Raw genomic sequence first — 17943 nt, 5'->3', positions numbered from 1 at the left:
AGTTAATAAATATAAATTTAAAAAAAAATTATGTAAAAAATTAAGTCACGAATACCCATAACAAATCTAATGCAAATTTAGCAATAAAAAAAGTCTTAAAGTTATAGTTCTCATTTTTCTATTGTTTTATTTTTTAAAGTAACAATTTTTTAGTTAGAAAAATAAATTATCTTTCAAAAAAATTTCATATAATATTTTCATATTTATATGCTTATTTCTCATTAACAATAATTGTTTTATTTCATATTGTATACATTAACCATTTAATATTTTCAATGATATGAATTTAACTAAATTTTCTTCTCTATTTCATATGTTTCTCCACCAAAATTCTGCTATTATGTATTTAAATAAATAATTATTATATTAAATAAATTTGAAAATTGAATCTTATATATAGTAATTATTATAAAATTTTAATTTTTTTAAAAAATAGCTATCCATATTTAAATATATATATATATATATATATATATATATATATATATATATATATATATATTTTTTGTGTAAGTTGGTGTGTATTAAATTAGATTGTGATGATTCTATTTCATTTAGAGAGTTCAGCATGGTTACCTCTCATTTTTTTAGAAAAAATAAAACAAGATCATAGATAAATTACTCTCATTTTATTCATTTTAAATCAAATAAATACTTTATACAAAGTTTAATATATTATTAATAGAAAAAAAATTTTCAATTTAAAAAAAAAAAGCTAGCACGCGCCTCAGTCCTAATAATAATAATAATAATAAATCTTTACAGCAAATTGAAAGTTGAGGTGAGGAATTGCTGAGCATTTTCTTCCGCTCCATGTCAAATGCAGAAGCCAGGGCCAGAAGGCATTTTGAGTGTGTGCATTACAGGAGAAATAAATATTAAGTATCTAGAATGAGAGTTATGGAGATGAGAATGTTAAGATAGATGAATGACCATACTAAACTAGATAAAGTCCATAACGAGAATATTAAAGAAAATATAAGAGTTGTACCAATTGAGAATAAGTTGAGAGAAAGAAAATTAAGGTAATTTGATCATGTGAAGCGTAGACATACAGAGATTCCAGTTAAACAATTAGAGTACATTGCGTAGAAAAGAAGGGATAGACTTAAATTGACTTGGAGGAGAATAGTACAATACAACCTAGAAGCATTATACATTTCTGAGAATTTAATTCAAAATCGTTTAGAGTGAAGAAAGAAAATTCATATAACCAACTTCAAATAAATTTTTGACATAAAGACTTAGTTGCATTTGAATTGAGTTTGAGTTTAACATAATATCAACTTATTTTGCAAACTAAATTAACCTGAAATCAGTTCACCAGCGACATTTTTGCTAAAAACCAAAATTGAACAGCAATTTTCTTTTCTATTTGTGAGGCTATACAATGAGAGTAACTCATCAATCCATTAACCCTCCCATTTTGACAAAATGGAGTGCAACACTTCCCTTTCGTCAGGTGTACCGATGTTTTATCATCAGCTATGAAGGATTCGATTTACAAAAATTGGAACAATGAGCAAGAAGGTGCAGTTTGAAATAAATAAGGAGAAATATCTCACAGTTTTGACAGTTTCTTTGAAAACCATTCTGATAGACGCTTCATCTTGTGTGATAGCACAGCATTTTTGGCAAAATAAGATTGTGCATTTTCCATCATCACATGTACATCATGCTTCACTGCTTCTATGCTACGGTAATAGTTGTTTTCTAACCTTGATCGGATAATTTCGGGACACAGAGGAACTGGAAACCTGCAAGAATCCCAACAACTAAATATCAGTCCACTCCTTCAGTTTAAAAGAAAAATAAAAATAAAAATAAAAATAAAATCCGGTCCACTCCTAAATTTCTACCTTCTCCTCACCGATGACCTCAAGGCTATTTTAAATCATATGGAGAAGATATAAATGGTGCTCACTGATCCTGTGTTTCCATATGAATTGCTTATCCTATTGCAAATGCTGAAGGAATACGGTATTGCATTTCCATTAATTATCAATGAAATAGGTTTTAGGCAGATATGCAACTATTAGACTCACAATTATCTGCAGCTACTGAAAGAAGCCGGCTTCTTCATAATTACCAAAGATTTAAAAAAAAAAAAAAAAAAAAAGTGTCCCCAGCTGTATTGACACACATAACCAGAGAAACAGGAGAGAATTAGGATTAAAGGGAGTTGCAAAATGTAGATACCTGTTAAAGAAATCCAACTTCTGAGAAGCTTCATTCAATTTTTCAATTCCATAAATATCCTGAGATATTTTGAGAAGAATCCATCAAAACCACGAGGACAAACCTTTCATACTACATCATTCATAATGTCGAAATAGATGAACCTTTAGATGCAAATTTCTTATCAAATTTAATAGAAAGGGCAACATGAAAAGATACCTGATTTGTGCTCGCTGACTCCTCTAATTTATCAAAAGAAAATAGTAGCTTATTACTAATTTTGACATCAATATGAGGGTGCTCCCATTTCGTCCCAGGATCATGCAGTTCCCAAGCACTGTGTCGATGGTTTTCAAGCGGGTCAGCCTTGTATCGAATTAAGTATCTCTCCCAAGGGCTATCAGGAAATTCATCAGATTTCGCCTCTAAAGAAAGAATTCTACCCTCCCACCAACTCCCACCTTCCCCATTCTCATTCTTCCACCACACCTGGCATTTATCCCTATGGGTCCAATTTCTACTGACAGCAGCATCATACCTTGTTTTCTCAACAACAAAATCGGGAAAATTGATCAGTTCAGGCAGGGTCAATTTGAATGCTTTACCAAATACACCAGATGAAGGATCTATAAATCTGAGTATAACTTTACAACAGCTATCCCCAGAACCAGCAGCTGGGGCATAATTCAGGCTTTCAACCTTACAAATTTCCACGGCACCAAGGTATCCCTTAATAAAATTCCAAGGACCTATTTCTGATGAGTTTGTTGATTCAATATATTCTTGATGGCCCTGAAATAACCAAACTTTAATGATAAATAGTCAAAATAGTAATTACCTGATGCTCATCTTTTGGCTCAGGATTCAAAGAAACAAAAACAATGAATCAAGACAGGCTACAAAGTACCTGTCTCAAATACACAACTTCATCGCCTAGCTGAGGGATATAACGATAATCTTCCTCATGTTTTGACAAGATCAGCCATGACAATTTCCTTGCAGGTTGACTTGGTTTCCTAGAAATCAAAGAACTTGAGCAATTATCACCTCGCCTGTTTCTAGCAGACCTTGATCTTACTGCAATTCTTGAATTCATCAACCTTTCTTCAGATTGGAGCTCAATACCATCATTATTTGATGCTCCCACCAATTCATGACCCAATCTGAACCTTAAATTATGGTTCACATCATTTTGCTGCCAAGAAGTTGCCTTCATCTTCATTGATCTTGTTCTATGCATTGCATCTGACACATCTTCTTCCACAAGATAATCTAAATGTTCTAAATCAGCAATGCTCTTATGTGACTTTTCCCTTTCATGAACATTGTATAAAGAAACTGATCTAACAGAACCTTCACCTTTTCCTGGTACTCCTAAGAGTTGATTTTGCTCTGAGGGACCTTCAGACATTATATCAACTGCATCTTGATGCAAATCATCCACAGCTCTCATAAACTTAATTTTGGAAGGAGTCCGTAAATCCCCCAAAGTCCCTTTAGTTCTCATTTTTATTTTTGTTAACTTAGGAAGAGGGTTCTCTTTCAGTCCCTCACAAAGGTTTACACCAGCACATTCTCTTGCTTCCACTGAATCAAGATTACTGCAGTCTTTGTCTCCCTCATCAGAAGCTTCATCACAATTGCTGGCAGAAGCACCACATTTTGATTGATGTTCGCCTAGTGAAGATGACACAAATGCCAAAGAACTTTGTATTACACCTGAAGGAACAGGCTCTTCAATTCTTGCACCATCTTGATCCACTTCAAACAGTTCCTCATCCCTGCAAGGCAACATTCCTCCTTAATTACAGGTTCTTTGTAATGAATAAATGCGCACACATATTTGCATAGATAGAAATTTTTTGAGGTTTAACTTACCCATTAACATCAATCCTTCTCTCCTTGTGTGCATCATAACTAGTATTGACTCCAGTGGATGCATTACCTGGCATTGCATCTCCTGATCTTGAATTCTTGGAAGTACAGATTTTGATCTCTCCCCATCTGATTTTGCTTCCATTGTCATGTGAAGATCCCTCCATGTCATCCTCAACCTTTTCAGGATTACCTATACCAGTGACATGATTATTCTGATTTTGGGACAGATCCACATCAAACCAATGTGAGGAAGATGACCCTGGATCTTTGGAGCTTAAATTGATTTCAGTTTCTGGAAGAGGCCTGGGACCCAGATTCATATGATTAACCTGTCTCTTGACATTGAGCATTCTGTCTTCTGGAGACACAGGTTTCTTAGAACCCCGAAGTGAAAGCTTCAAGACTAATTTCTTCCTATTTCCAGCATTTGGTTGAGAATCAGGGAGTTCCTGAGGTTTGACTATATTTTCTTCTTTTGTATATTTATCTTGCATATTCTGCAAGTATTTATCAGATATTTTTCTTTGAATGTTTGATTCTTGCAGCCCTGATTCACTGCTGGATGTATCATCTTCCGACTCGTCTTCAACATCTTCATCTGTAGATGTTCCAGTAATTCTGGAGAACATATTTAGAGCATTGCGTGCTGCAATACGCTGAGGTCTGGATGACTTTGCCTTGGAAGACTTTCCCTTAGAGACTTTCCGGCCATTTTTTAATTTCTTAGCTCCATTACTTCCAGATATCAGGCCATCACGCTCATTCAAATTCCTCTTCTTGACATGCCTCCCAAAGGACTCGACCTGAAAAGCATCCACATCAGTTTCAATTACATATTCCTTCAAAAAAAAAAAAAAAAGGAATACAAGAACGGATTGATATAGATGAAGCACCACTTCAATTCTTTGTTTTGTTCTTCTTGACCTGCGAGGGCCATCTTTCTGACTATGTTCAATGTCACTGTCCTCCATACTACAATCTGGATCAATGGCAGAGCTGTAACACATGCTACCTTGTTCTCCTTCACTGGTGCATTCCTCTGCAACATTATACTCCGAGTCAGCATCATCACTTATGACTTCATTTTCAGGCTCCCAGTAAATGGCATCTATGAACTCTGGTAGTGGCTCAATCATTCTATCCAAATCTTCCAAAGGAGGCATTTGATAATCCAGGCCCAAATTGAAATCTATACCAACAGCAAATTTTATGGATGGAGGATGCCATTCAATACCAAGTGCACCGAGTCGACGTTTCTGGAACATGGTCTGATAAGGTTCCGGGTATGGAATCATACCTACGATTTCCCATTGAACTGTAATGTCAGAGGTCTATATACACAACATGTCAAATATTCTGGCAAATGTAATAAACATACTGGAATCACAAATAGGATCTTGAATGTTCCTTCGATGTGGAGGGAGCTGTGTCTCCTGCATCGTAAATGATCTCAAGTTAACAAATAGGAAAAAAAAATATAAGCCATCAAAAGATCTGTGACCCCTAATCAGTTGCCTTCAAAAGGAAACTTCTCTTTTAACAATATTTGTTCTTCGTTCTTTGTATTTGTATCATTTTATCAGAATCAGCCATATATTTTATTTATATTAGCCCAACATAATTGGGGATTTGAAGTAATTGGGGGATTCTACATAATAGATTAGATAACATTTAGCTTTACATTGAAGGAATAGAAATAAGTAAATCATAGAAAAAAAAAATACTCCCTATTGGAGTGGGAAATGTTCCATGACTGATCTCCTCCAACAGTTCAAAATCCTAACAATCATTCTATTTCTGATCAAATCTACTGATCAACAAAACCATGTCATTGTCCTTTAAATTGACAAAGTCACAGGAATAATATTGAAATGAAATTCATCTGCAAAAGAGAGAGAGAGAGAGAGAGAGAGGGCAGTGGGGAAGGGAGAAGTGAACTGCAACAGTTTTTTTACTTTATCCTCTTTCCCCATTTTGTACAGTTACTCAACATTGACCATGACATAGGCAAGAAAGTGACCACAAGAAAGCAATAATCACTGGGAACCAACCTGATCAAGAACATTTCCAGCAGAATCCCGGATAAGGGGCCGATAGTCCCCAAGGAAGAACTGCAGAGAAATGTAAAACCAACAATAATCAAAAAACTACTCAAGGCCTACTTAAATACTTAAGACATTTTCCTATACCTGATCATATTTGGCATCCTTCTGGGACTCCCCTTGGCCTGTGTTCAGTAAATGTATCTGGCCAACATCATCTGAAAGAACTATTGATGTTCCATCCCTAAAGGATGGAGAAGATGTGTTATCAAAAGAACGAAGAAGGCAAGAGAAAGAAAGAATAAGAACCAGCAGCAGCTAACCAAACGATTGGCTTCTAACAATCCAAGAAGAAAGAGAGGAAAGGAGGGGAGAAGAAAAAGAATATGAATTGACACATCACTAATAATTTTAATTTCCTAGGAAAGATTAATAATGTGAAGAGTGAAAGTGCTGAAAAATATCAAACTACCCAACACAGCAGCTTGGTGACATTTGGCATGGAGTATAAGAAGCAGAGAAAATGAAGCAGAAATTCAGAGGTATGCCATTAAACCAATTCTCATAAATTTGATACCTCTATATCAATGATAATTATAACTAAAAAAGGAGGAGGACAAGAGACAGAATTTCCAGGGAACTGAAATTCAGTGATGGTTATATCAACTTACATTAGTTTCTTTTTTACAAGTTAACACATATCAACTAATACAAGTAAACTTATATTAGCGATGATTATATTTAGTAAGTTAAGGAGGAGGACAAGAGACAGAATTTCCAGGGAACTGAAATTCAGTGATGGTTATATCAACTTACATTAGTTTCTTTTTTACAAGTTAACACATATCAACTAATACAAGTTTATATTAGTGATGATTATATTTAGCAAGTTAAGGCCTAGCATGACATGTGAAAACCAAGTTAAGGCCTTTAACATTAATAAAACTTGAATATGTTAATTTGTATTAGTTAAAGGAATCCAGAACATTTGTTCAAAGAACACATCATTGTTAGGATCAGATGCAAGTCAAACATCTCCTGGATTGTAAGTTAAACTTCATCCCTTTTCTGTAACCTAGTAACATTTCTATCTCTCAAAAGTTTATTTAGTGACTAAACTCAAAATTAATCATAGAATAATTGCTCAGTTAACTAGTAAAGCAAACAGAATTGTCTTTCTTATGTCTAAGAAGTAAGAACATCAACAGGAGAGAGGGAAGGTAGGCTGGATCACTGTTAGTTGTGAAAGAATTGTTACTTGGCACATCTTCAAATGCCGCTACAGAAAGACAAGGCATAAACAAGGGACTAAGAGGGTGTTTGGATTAACTTACGAAACTTAGCTTATGAAACTCAGCCTATAAGCACTAAGCACTAAGTGCTTGTAAGCTAATTTCATTTTAAATTTTAAACAGTTACATATTTAGTTAAAGTGCTTATAATTGATTGATAAGCAGTTAATGTATTTGGTAAAAAAATAACTTATAAGCACATTTTTATTAAAATGACTAAAAAAGATATTAAATTTAAAAATTAAATGAGGATAATATAGTAAAATACTTAGTCAAACTAACTTATAAGCACAGGGCTTATAAACACCAAAATGAAAAGTTTGGTCCCTCTAACTTATTTTTTTTAACTTATAAGCTCAAAAATTATTATAAGCAAACAGGTCAGCCTAATTTTAAAGCTTATAAGTTGGTGAGACAAGCTTATAAACTAAAACAAACACCTTCTAAGTCTAAGCCTAAACTTTATGATTGCCTCACATGAAGCTCAAGCAAACAAAGGAATTGCATTTTACATATATCTCAACATGAACTCTCCTTTTGCTGTGTCTTGGTACTGAAGAAACAAGCCTACCAATTAAAACCTCAAGAGGCAGCAAACAGTCCATGGATAATGTTAAATTCGAAGAGAGTGTCGGTCAAATTACAATTTAATTCATTTTAATTTGGGCTTATATAAGTGATTAGATTGCTTTACACATCAAAATAACTAGCCAAATCAATGTTGCAACCTAGCCAAATCAATGTTGCAACCTAACCACTTATATATTACCCTTTTACTTTATATTCTTTCAATGAGGGATTCCACAACACTCTCCCCTCAAGTGCAACCACATAGTTGTTACTTGACAATTAGTTTGTATTTTTATTTTTATATAATTAGTTTTTATTTTTATTTTTATCCCAATACGGGCCCAATTATACAGCCTTATGAGCGGCTAAAACCTACAACCCAGTCTGGGCTCTGATACCATGTTAAATTCGGAGAGAATGTCGGTCAAATTACAATTTAATTCATTTTAATTTGGGCTTATATAAGTGATTAGATTGCTTTACACATTAAAATGACTAGCCAAGTCAATGTTGCAACCCAACCACTTATATATTGCCCTTTTACTTTATATTCTTTCGATGAGGGATTCCACAACAGATAACTTGATCAAAGGAAAACAAATTCAAATAACAAAGGAGTGAGTTTGCAACAAATAAAACCCATTGTTTATTACATAGAGCATGCAGTTATTAATTCATAGACAAAAGAAGAGTATGCAATAAATAAATCAAACTAGTGAATGTTCATTTAGACAGATTTTTAATTCATATACAAGCCACATCAAGGTATCCACACAAATAATCAAGAAGGCAAAAATTGTCTGCTTGATAAAAGAACAAATAAAAAAGGATTCAATCATAAAATATTTTATCATTCACTTACGGCGAAAACTTCCCATCAACCAACTTGAAACGTCCTAGTCCAATTTCATATGTGCGAATAGGAATGCCCTCCCATATCTATAAGTAACATGCAATAGAGTTGCATAAGCAATAGGCACTGGCAGCTCAGTAGCTTGTAAAAACTTATGGAATGGAAACATACATCCCAGACTATTGTTCTTCCGTCATATCCAGCACTCATAGCTATCCGAGGGTTGAAAGGATGAACATCTAAAACATAAGACTGCCAAAAAGTCAATGATGAACAGTCAATGTTGATGAACAGTCAATGTTGATGAACAGTCAATGTTGATGAACAGTCAATGTTGATGAACAGTCAATGTTTGAGGCAAAATAAAATTAAAAGATAATAATAAGATAAAATTGTGATGACAGACAACAGGATGAAGCAGATAAAGATATGTCATTCTGCCCAATTCATCAAAAAGCTCAAGCTAACCCAGTGTTTTAGCAGTAAAAAGATGATGAATAAGATTCTAAAAATGATCCACAACAGGCTGAAATAAGCAGGATAGACATAATGATGCGTAATAATTATCCTCAATCAATGATGGGAATCAAAGTATGAAGAAATCACTTACAGATGCAGTGTGACCAGTCAAAGAATGTACCAAGCTACTATCAGCAGCATTCCAAACACATATTCTGCAATCTACATAAATTAGACACAGTTCAACACAAGGGGTAAAGAATTTAAGCAAATCATCTTGAAAGATTCAGATCCAATTTCATAAGAGATTTGATATCTCCGTATCTAGGACTAGGATCCAAATTTGCAACAAAATAGAAATTAGAATAACTGGTTTCCCAGATTTGCAACAGGCCTTCCCTATTATCAGCAGCATTCCAAACACATATTTCCAACAATATAAAATGTGTAAGCCTCACTGCCTCTGTTGTTATCACAAAAGGCATTAACCCATCCCTCACTTTGTTTTTTGAATCTCAAGCCACTTTGATGGTCTCACTTTAAGATGCAAGTCCAAAATGACTCTAAGAACCATGTTCAAAGTGAACGAAGGAAAAGATTTCACATGGAACTAAAACCCAATTCAACATAGAAAATAAAATTATTCAAACAGGAAAAACCAGTTATTTAAGGTAATTATTATAGTAACTATTTTACCCATTATAGCTGCAAGCACAAAGCGATTATCCAAGCTCCACACAATCATATTAACACCACGAGGAGTAGGAAGAATCCTTTGACGCGGACCTCCTCGGGAAGGTTGAGGAGGCAATGGGGGCGGTGGAACTTTCAGATGATATGACTTAGTCCAACGTCCACATTTTCCCTAAGTCAGTAAAAGATTGTTAGAGAGACTGCATCCAAACCCCTATCAATACATTTATCGAACTTGATTACATTATTTCAAACTTCAAAGAGCTGATGGTGTAAATAATTATGAAAGAAGATTCATAGAGACAAAATATGCCTCCATCAAAAACCACACACTGAAATAATGATGGGAAACTTGTTCAGTGAATCTCACATGGGATCTGCGCGATCTAGGACTCCATATAATTGCGCTACCATCACGAGAACAAGTGACTATGTTATCATGACAGAACCTGAGAATAATGAGATTTAAGTAATGAGCTGCCAGTACATTTACATTCACCAAGAAGTCACAGTTCAATTGTGTATATCTACGCAACCAAAAAAGAGACTAATCATAGGAATCAATGAAGGTCAGTGACTATATTGAACGAGAAGATATCAACAAACCAGGAATTTTTGAATTTGGGAACATTCTCCTCCTTCAAAGTGTCAGACAATGAAGATCTTGAAGCCACAGCACAGCCACTGCAGAAGGAAGCAGCAGGTTTAATATTAGAACTCAAAAGGGAAAACCATTTATTAGCAAAAAATGACTAACCTGAACTGAACATAATTGACATCATTTTCATGCCCAGATAATACATCCATCTCATGAATTGGTTGTTCTGACTCATCTGTAGTAGATTTAAAGGCACTCCAAACCTGCAAGTGTTTGGTTCTTAATAAAAATATCAAACTAGAATTATAGCAAAATTAACAGATATAAACTACATATAGTGCAATAATGGATGAACCAAAGTAAGTTTTTTCAAGAGTTCACACACCCTTGCATAAGTATCAGAGCTACCAGTCACAAAGACAGTTCCATTGGCATTGTAAGCACAACATAATATCTGATTGCTCTGTGAACCATTGCTTGAGGAGGATCCATTACTAAATGGACCATTGTTCTTACCTGCAGAAAATTTCTGATTTACCAAGCTTGTTCATATCTGCAGTATAATTATGTCTAACCAACCAGTTGTATGGGCAAACATCTAACCAGAAATAGCATCGGAAGGTTTTGGCACATAAATTCGTGGACTGCACTGGGAATATCTAGCATCCCAGATTCGACAAGTTCCATCATCCGATGACCTACAAATTTTGCAGATTAACTAACAACACAGATTTCTGACAAGGGAAATGCTTTAGATAAGAAAGTGCTTATAAAATTTTGACATGAACAAAGATTGCATCTGACATGTCATCGTGTAAGTATATGATATATTTCAAATAAAGCCACATCATCTCATGACGCACACACATTGAGACAATTCCAAGCAATTGACTCATGAAATTTGCATTCGGCACTATTAATAAAAAGATTTGTTATTTTTTTATCTTATATTTATCTGCCATTATATAATTGATATGCTACAGCCACAGAGAGATCAAATCCATTGGTAAGATTCATTAGTATATACAATGTTGCACCAAAAATAAACCATACTTGTGCCACCTAGCCACGTGTTGATTGAAAATCCACAACCATGACATTGTGAAAAGTAACAAACATCATATGACATATTATCATGAAAATCAAATCCGAAATGATGCATAAATAAAACTTAACTTTCCAGCTGTAAAATGGACACAGCAAATCAACTGAATAAATAGAAGTAATAACCAAAGAAACAGAGCTCACGATAAAAGTTGGTAGACAGAGCTAGGCCTGGGACTAAATGCAATGGCAGTAACAGCTCCAGTGTGCCCTCGCAATACTGATATTGGCAACCCATCAGGCAAGCGCCACTGCAGTAGACCAAAAAAAAAAGGCCAATTAACCAAAAAAATCATAATCTTTTCAATGCTTTTTTTTCCAATTCTAGGCAATTTTTTAATTATGTTAATTGTACCCTAACAGCCTAACCTTCTAACATCAGTAACAATTTTGGCACCTTACTAGAATTGGCAAAAAATATATTATTTTATTACCGAAAAATAAAATATTAAATTTTATTTATTTTTTATTTTTTATTTTTTATTTTTACAAACCTATCAAACAAATCATAACCATTTTGTTCAGATTCAATCTTAGCCAATCCTTTTACTTTTATTAATTTTACCTGTAACCTTTGGCATTGGTAGCAATTCTGGTTAGCTCAATGAATACCAAAAGCACAATTAAAAAGTGCACAAGATCTAATTCACAAAACAATGAAACCTGTGCCAATCAAAGTGTGCTTATTTATCTCATTTCAAAAAAGAAAAGAGAAGAAGAAGAAGAAGAAGAAGAAGAAGAAGAAGAAGAAGAAGAGGAGAATTCTGCTTCCATAAATATCAAAATCCAACATGTAACCAGCAACACCAATAGCTCCAATCAGAGTGGCCATTGTACCATATTTCAAAAACTTTAGCCCTTCATTTCTAAACCTACTACTGCATTGATGGCCGTGGAAGTGATTGGAGAGAGAGAGAGAGAGAGAGAGAGAAAGAGAGTGAGATAGAGGATTAGAGAAAAGAAAGACAATATGAAGTAATTAAAAATGAAATATTTTATGTGTCAATGACTAAAATAGAAGTTTTGGATATTGATGCGGATTTGGTTCACAATAGAAGAAAATGGAGAAAAATGATCCATATGGCCAACCCCAACTAGTTTGGGATTAAGGCTTAATTATTTTGTGTTGTTCAGTGAGCTGACCAATTTTTTTATCAATGTCAAAAGTTCAAGGTAAATTTGATAAAACTAAACGGACTAGCAAACATACTCACATAGATATACACACATACACATCGAATTTGGTTTCTAATAGAGCTAAATGGAGAAAAATGATCCATATAGCCAACCCCTTAGTTGTTTTGTGTTGTTCAGTAAGCTGACCAATTTTTTGTATCAATGTCAAAAGTTCAAGGTAAATAGGATAAAACTTAGAATCCATATAGCCAACCCCAACTAATTTTGGATTAAGGCTTAGTTGTTTTGTGTTGTTCAGTGAGCTGACCAATTTTTATCAATGTAAAAAATTCAAGGTAAATTTGATAAAAGTTATAGGATTATCTACACACACACACAAAGATATATCAAATGGTACAAAACAAAGCAAACTTAAAGGTGAATTAGGAAACTCTTACTACTCGGATGACGAAATCATTAGAAGCAGAAGCCACTAAAGCATTGTTTGAACTTACAGCCAAGTCAGTAATGTCACCCTTGAGAACATGCAATAAGAAGACTGAATTAAAATAGAGGAGATAAAAAAAATTCAAAAACTACTCCAAAGATTTAAAATACCATATTTGCACATGCAAATGCAATCTAAACTCACTTCATGCCCTCGGCAGCTTGCTAAGCAAAATGCAGTTTCCATGGACCAAATCTTGACGAGACGATCATCCGAGCCAGTAATCACATACCTACCTAAGCGATCAAATATAGCTACAGAGACAGGCAATAACATTTCCAAACTCAGTGATGGTTAAAATTAAAGAGCCAACACAGAATTAAGCATAAAGCGGCAAGAAATTGATTCTTAACTCTAGACAAAATAATGATTCTTACATGCACAACCATAGACCAAATAAATATAAGAGTAAAAAAAGATTACAACACCAAAAAGGTAATTACAAAGCCATAACCTAAAATATATTTGTTAAAATATAAAAAATCAATTTCATCAAAAGAAGAACTGCCAAAAGTTCAAGACGCTATTATAAAAGTTTGAAGCAATAGAAAACCATACCACAATAGACTGCATCACGATGTCCCCTCAACTTCTTTATGTTTTGCATCTTTTGCACCATGGTCAATGGCTTAGCAATAGCATAGCATGCAGAGCGAATGGATGAAGCACGATGGTGCTTTGTAAAACCTCCACCAATCTCCCTTAAACCTAAACCATGCACCTGATCAGCCTGCATATGAGGCCAACGCAGGTGCACAGGCGGAGACTTAGCTTGCTTATTCATACTCCTAAAACCTGCAAAAACAGGATGAGAAAGGTTGGGAAAAGGTAGCAAGGGGAAAAATTCGAACAAAACTCAGAAAGAACCTAATAACGAAAATGGACACAGGCAGAGGAGACGTGCAGAAAGGAAAGCAATTTCAAATAAGCAAGAGGTAAAGAAAAGGTACATAAATAATTAGAAAGTTTGCTTTTGCTGACAAATCCAGCCAGGTCATTGGCCGAAAGGTATGTACAAACACCAGTAATGGACCAAGGTATGACAATAAAGAGCACTTATATCTATTCATATACAATTTTCTCCCCCAAAGTCAGTTGTCAGCAAAATATCTTCTTCAAATTCAATGAATTCTGAAAAATATTATTATGTGCGTTAGCAAATGAAATTGATGCCATTCTCAGGAATTGCCAAGTAATGTCATTGCATTATGAAATCCATGCCATGGTCAAGGAGTTGCCAAGAAGAGTCATTAGCCTCCAAATGACCACCTAGCAAATTCCTGTGACCTGAAGCTGAAGGCCATTACTCTGTTATGCTTTAGCAAAGCAAGGTGATTGATCCTACACCTTATCATTTTTGCATGAAATAAAAGCATCCAGGCCTTGAGCCTACAACCACTTGCTGTTAAGATCAAGACTTTTAGGTAAGAAGTAACATTCTCCAAGGTATGCAATTTCATATATATAACATTGAATTTGTTTGAGGAAACAAACGTTACATCAGAGTAGATTATGTTGCCATAATTCATCTGAAACAAGTCAATTTATAGAACAGTATAGTACTAAGGAATCACATACAATCCAGAAGCGAAAAGGAGCCAGATCCCAGTAAAGTAGGAACATCAGCTGCATTTGGAGGATGTACTCCAGGCTTGTCAGGCACAGGAGGGGCTATATGCTGTAGCAGTTGCTTCAGAAGCTTCACCAAATGATCCTTCTCAATATGAGGATACCTGATAATTATGCAAATGGCAAATCCATAGATGTCTAGCATTACAAGTAAATAAAAAAGGACAGCAACCACAACAAAGTAAATAAACTTTAAAGCATAAAGCAAAGCAAAATTTTGTCTTCTACAAACAGATCCTCCCTGCTTATAAATAAAAGGATCTTAATGCAAACTTGCCCTTAACAGACGCAGCCTTCCCTCTTTTAACTTAATACTTTCTCAAGCCTTGCTAGCAATGATTTGTTCACCAAAGATTATTAAGCATTCCCTTGATTGAGGAGGAGACGACCATCCTTAACTAGTGATGAACTCCAACGGAAAAATTTCAATGCTTAGATTTAGTTTAGGATATGTATCTCCAGTTAATCATTCTTCAGAACTATTCAGGAAATTAGTCCAAACATCTATTATTCAATACATACAGGGTTGAGCAGCATTATTTTTAAAATTTAAAAAAAAAAATTAAGGGAAAAAGATTCTTTGAAGGCCAGCTAAACTTCAAAAACCACTATCATCATTTAACTTTCAAGTAACAATTATTGAAACATAGGAATGCTCTGGGGTATAGTTTTATGTGAATAATAAGAGACTATAATTACAACATATCAAATTTGATGACAAAAGGAAACCACATAGAAATAAAAGTTTCTCCCTGATATGAAAACTAAAGAACCTAATTTTTTTTTTTTTAAAAAAAAAAAGAGCATGTGTACCTGTCCACCAATTTATTATAACTCAATGGAAGAGAGACACCATCATCATCATCATTTCCGCTACATGCACCACTTCTTGAAAACCATGCATGATATCTTCTAGGTAGAAGCTCATGCTCTAAAAGCTCATTCCAAAAGTGTCCAAAACTCTTTTGGCAAGGCCCAGAAGAAAGAAAAAGCAAAATCAGGAAGTAAACTTCTCTAAGGTCTACATCTACATCAGTCCTCTGTTGTTGTTCAATCTGGGACTTCTCCACCGCATTATTAGAAGTACTTAAAGGTGCCTTACTAATAGAAGATGCACACTTCCAGAAGTCCATTTTTTGGTACAATCTGAGAAAAGAAGAAAGCAGTTGTTCACTGACTTTTCATCGCAGATATTGTAAAACAAAATTACTGCTAAAGCATTCTACAAAAAACACATTTTTACAACCAAAAAATTACCTTAATTCTGGCACCAATATCAATCCAAAGGACTGATAAATTTTAGTTGGCATTAGCAGGAAGAGCTAGAAAAAAAAAATTGCCATAGGACACACATAAATGTCAAGATACGTGAACACAAAACTGTCACAATACAAGCACAAGGTGCCAGAAATGGCAACCAGCCCCCTCAAACACACCTTTTTATATGTTGTCCTAGTGCAATAGACTTTCTACACTGTATAGCTTATACCCTACAACTCAAAGAGCTAAAAAATAAAAGTACAAATATAAACAATGCAGAATACCTCTTAGAGCATGCCAAAGTTGATCCACTAAGTATAACCATAGGTACTCCATAATTATGCACAAAAGTCGAGGCATTTAAGTAAATTACACTTCAAACGTCATACCTTGACTCCATATGAAGAGTGGTTGCAATATTGGATCATTTCCAAGGAACTAAAGTTGTTAAACTAGCAATAAATCAAGAATCTCACAACAAAGAAAGAGCAAAGCTGTACTTGGAAAAAGCTCAAGTACCAACAGCAGCTAGAGGAACCATCTGATTATCACTAACGCTAATTTACAAGCAGGCTGTTTGTTTGCTAACAAACCCTAGCTAAAAACCCTTCAAGAATACTTCCACTTTCAACTCAAACCACACGGAAACTGATACTTCAAGAGGGACTTGTACGATCTGGTTGAAAACGAAATGCATAGGCTCCACTCAAAACCAATTATTATTGCCTCAGATTATGGAAAAATTAATCACTAAACATCGATTATTGACATGAAACCTAAAAAGTCGAGAAATACCCAAGAAGCGAATCGTCTAATCGACTTTAATTTTCTCCAAGCTGAATGTGCATGAGACTTAGGTTTGAAAATGGTAACTAAATCAACGAACATCAAAGCTAGATAGGCATCAATTAGAGCAACAACTAGAGAGAAAAACTAATAAAACCATAAACTATTACTGTGCAAATTACAGCAGCATTGAAATCAAAACAAGACAAGATCCAATCCAAAAAGCATGTACAGGCACAAATATCCAAGCAGGGTGGTTATTGATTACATGGAAAGAGGATATTTTCTTTGATACTTTTATTTTACCTCAAATAGAATATGCTTAGATAAAGAAACGCCGAGCTCCTTCCACTCAGAGCAGTGGTGCAGAGAGATTGAGAGCTGGCAGAAATTGAAAAGAAAAATGATTACTGGAAATCTAAAAAAAAAAAAGTAGGATTTTTTCGATTCGGATGTGGAAGGTGAAGTTGAAGAATATTAAAGTAGGACAAAAACAAGGTTTCACTTTACATTTTTGAAATTTGGTTGTTGTTGGTTTTCTTTCCTGTGCAGGGAAGGAGAGAAAATGAAATGAACAACGAAATGGAGGGATTCTTTGAAAAAAAAAAAAAAAAAAAGAAAAAAAATGGCCGAGAGAACATTTTCAGGAGATTAATTAAGGTCTAATATGTGAAAACGGGATGATTAACGGCGTTACAGATTAAGATGAGGGCACTCACGTTATAAAATGACTATTGTACCCGTGATTCTCTTCAATTGCTACGCACGATTTTGTTAGGGCTGTTCTTGTTATCGTTGAGAGTGGACCTGTGCCTTACCAGCATTTAGCGGCATGGTTTTGGTTGTAGACAGTGGTACGCATCCGGAAAATTAATTCACACTATGGGCACCACAACAGTACAATTTATTTAGTTAATTGCAAACAATTACGCTTAAATTTTATTAAACTTTTTAAATTTAATAATTTGTACTTATCA

At 34.5% G+C, this 17943-nt stretch overlaps 1 protein-coding gene across 2 annotated transcripts; it reads right to left on the bottom strand.

The window, feature by feature from the left end:
• Window positions 1–1264: 1264 nt before the first annotated feature.
• Window positions 1265–17702, bottom strand: LOC110639806 (uncharacterized). 2 transcript variants are annotated; one of them, XM_021790892.2, is made up of 26 exons: window positions 17477–17572; window positions 17273–17347; window positions 15734–16066; window positions 14870–15024; window positions 13850–14086; window positions 13436–13545; window positions 13242–13319; window positions 11812–11918; window positions 11167–11261; window positions 10949–11079; window positions 10723–10826; window positions 10572–10649; window positions 10336–10414; window positions 9969–10137; window positions 9424–9494; window positions 8985–9065; window positions 8823–8899; window positions 6246–6342; window positions 6108–6167; window positions 5435–5489; window positions 4950–5353; window positions 4057–4859; window positions 3086–3959; window positions 2398–2970; window positions 2200–2258; window positions 1265–1757 (listed from the first exon to the last, which is right to left on the bottom strand). In XM_021790892.2, the coding sequence occupies exons 3-26, from the start codon at window positions 16051–16053 to the stop codon at window positions 1562–1564; spliced, it is 5013 nt and encodes a 1670-aa protein (XP_021646584.2). In that variant the 5' UTR covers window positions 16054–16066; window positions 17273–17347; window positions 17477–17572; the 3' UTR covers window positions 1265–1561. The 2 variants fall into 2 exon arrangements, with proteins under 2 accessions (XP_021646584.2, XP_058008590.1); XM_058152607.1 differs by lacking the exons at window positions 17273–17347; window positions 17477–17572 and adding an exon at window positions 17686–17702.
• Between the last annotated feature and the right edge of the window lie 241 nt (window positions 17703–17943).

Source organism: Hevea brasiliensis, chromosome 9 (assembly GCF_030052815.1).
Source record: "Hevea brasiliensis isolate MT/VB/25A 57/8 chromosome 9, ASM3005281v1, whole genome shotgun sequence".
Taxonomy (NCBI): Eukaryota; Viridiplantae; Streptophyta; class Magnoliopsida; order Malpighiales; family Euphorbiaceae; genus Hevea; species Hevea brasiliensis.
The sequence above is the reverse complement of the archived record's forward strand: the minus strand, read 5'-3'. Positions and strand labels throughout refer to the sequence as shown.

What these genes read in the sequence shown, in the direction of transcription:
- LOC110639806 (XM_058152607.1), bottom strand. Translation starts at nt 16,053, where the DNA reads ATGGACTTCTGGAAGTGTGCATCTTCTATTAGTAAGGCACCTTTAAGT. An exon ending in AGGATGCCAAATATGATCAG is followed by an intron (nt 6,168 to 6,245) that starts GTATAGGAAAAT and finishes ATTTCTCTGCAG; the next exon opens with TTCTTCCTTGGGGACTATCG. An exon ending in AGTCAGCGAGCACAAATCAG is followed by an intron (nt 2,259 to 2,397) that starts GTATCTTTTCAT and finishes AAAATATCTCAG; the next exon opens with GATATTTATGGAATTGAAAA.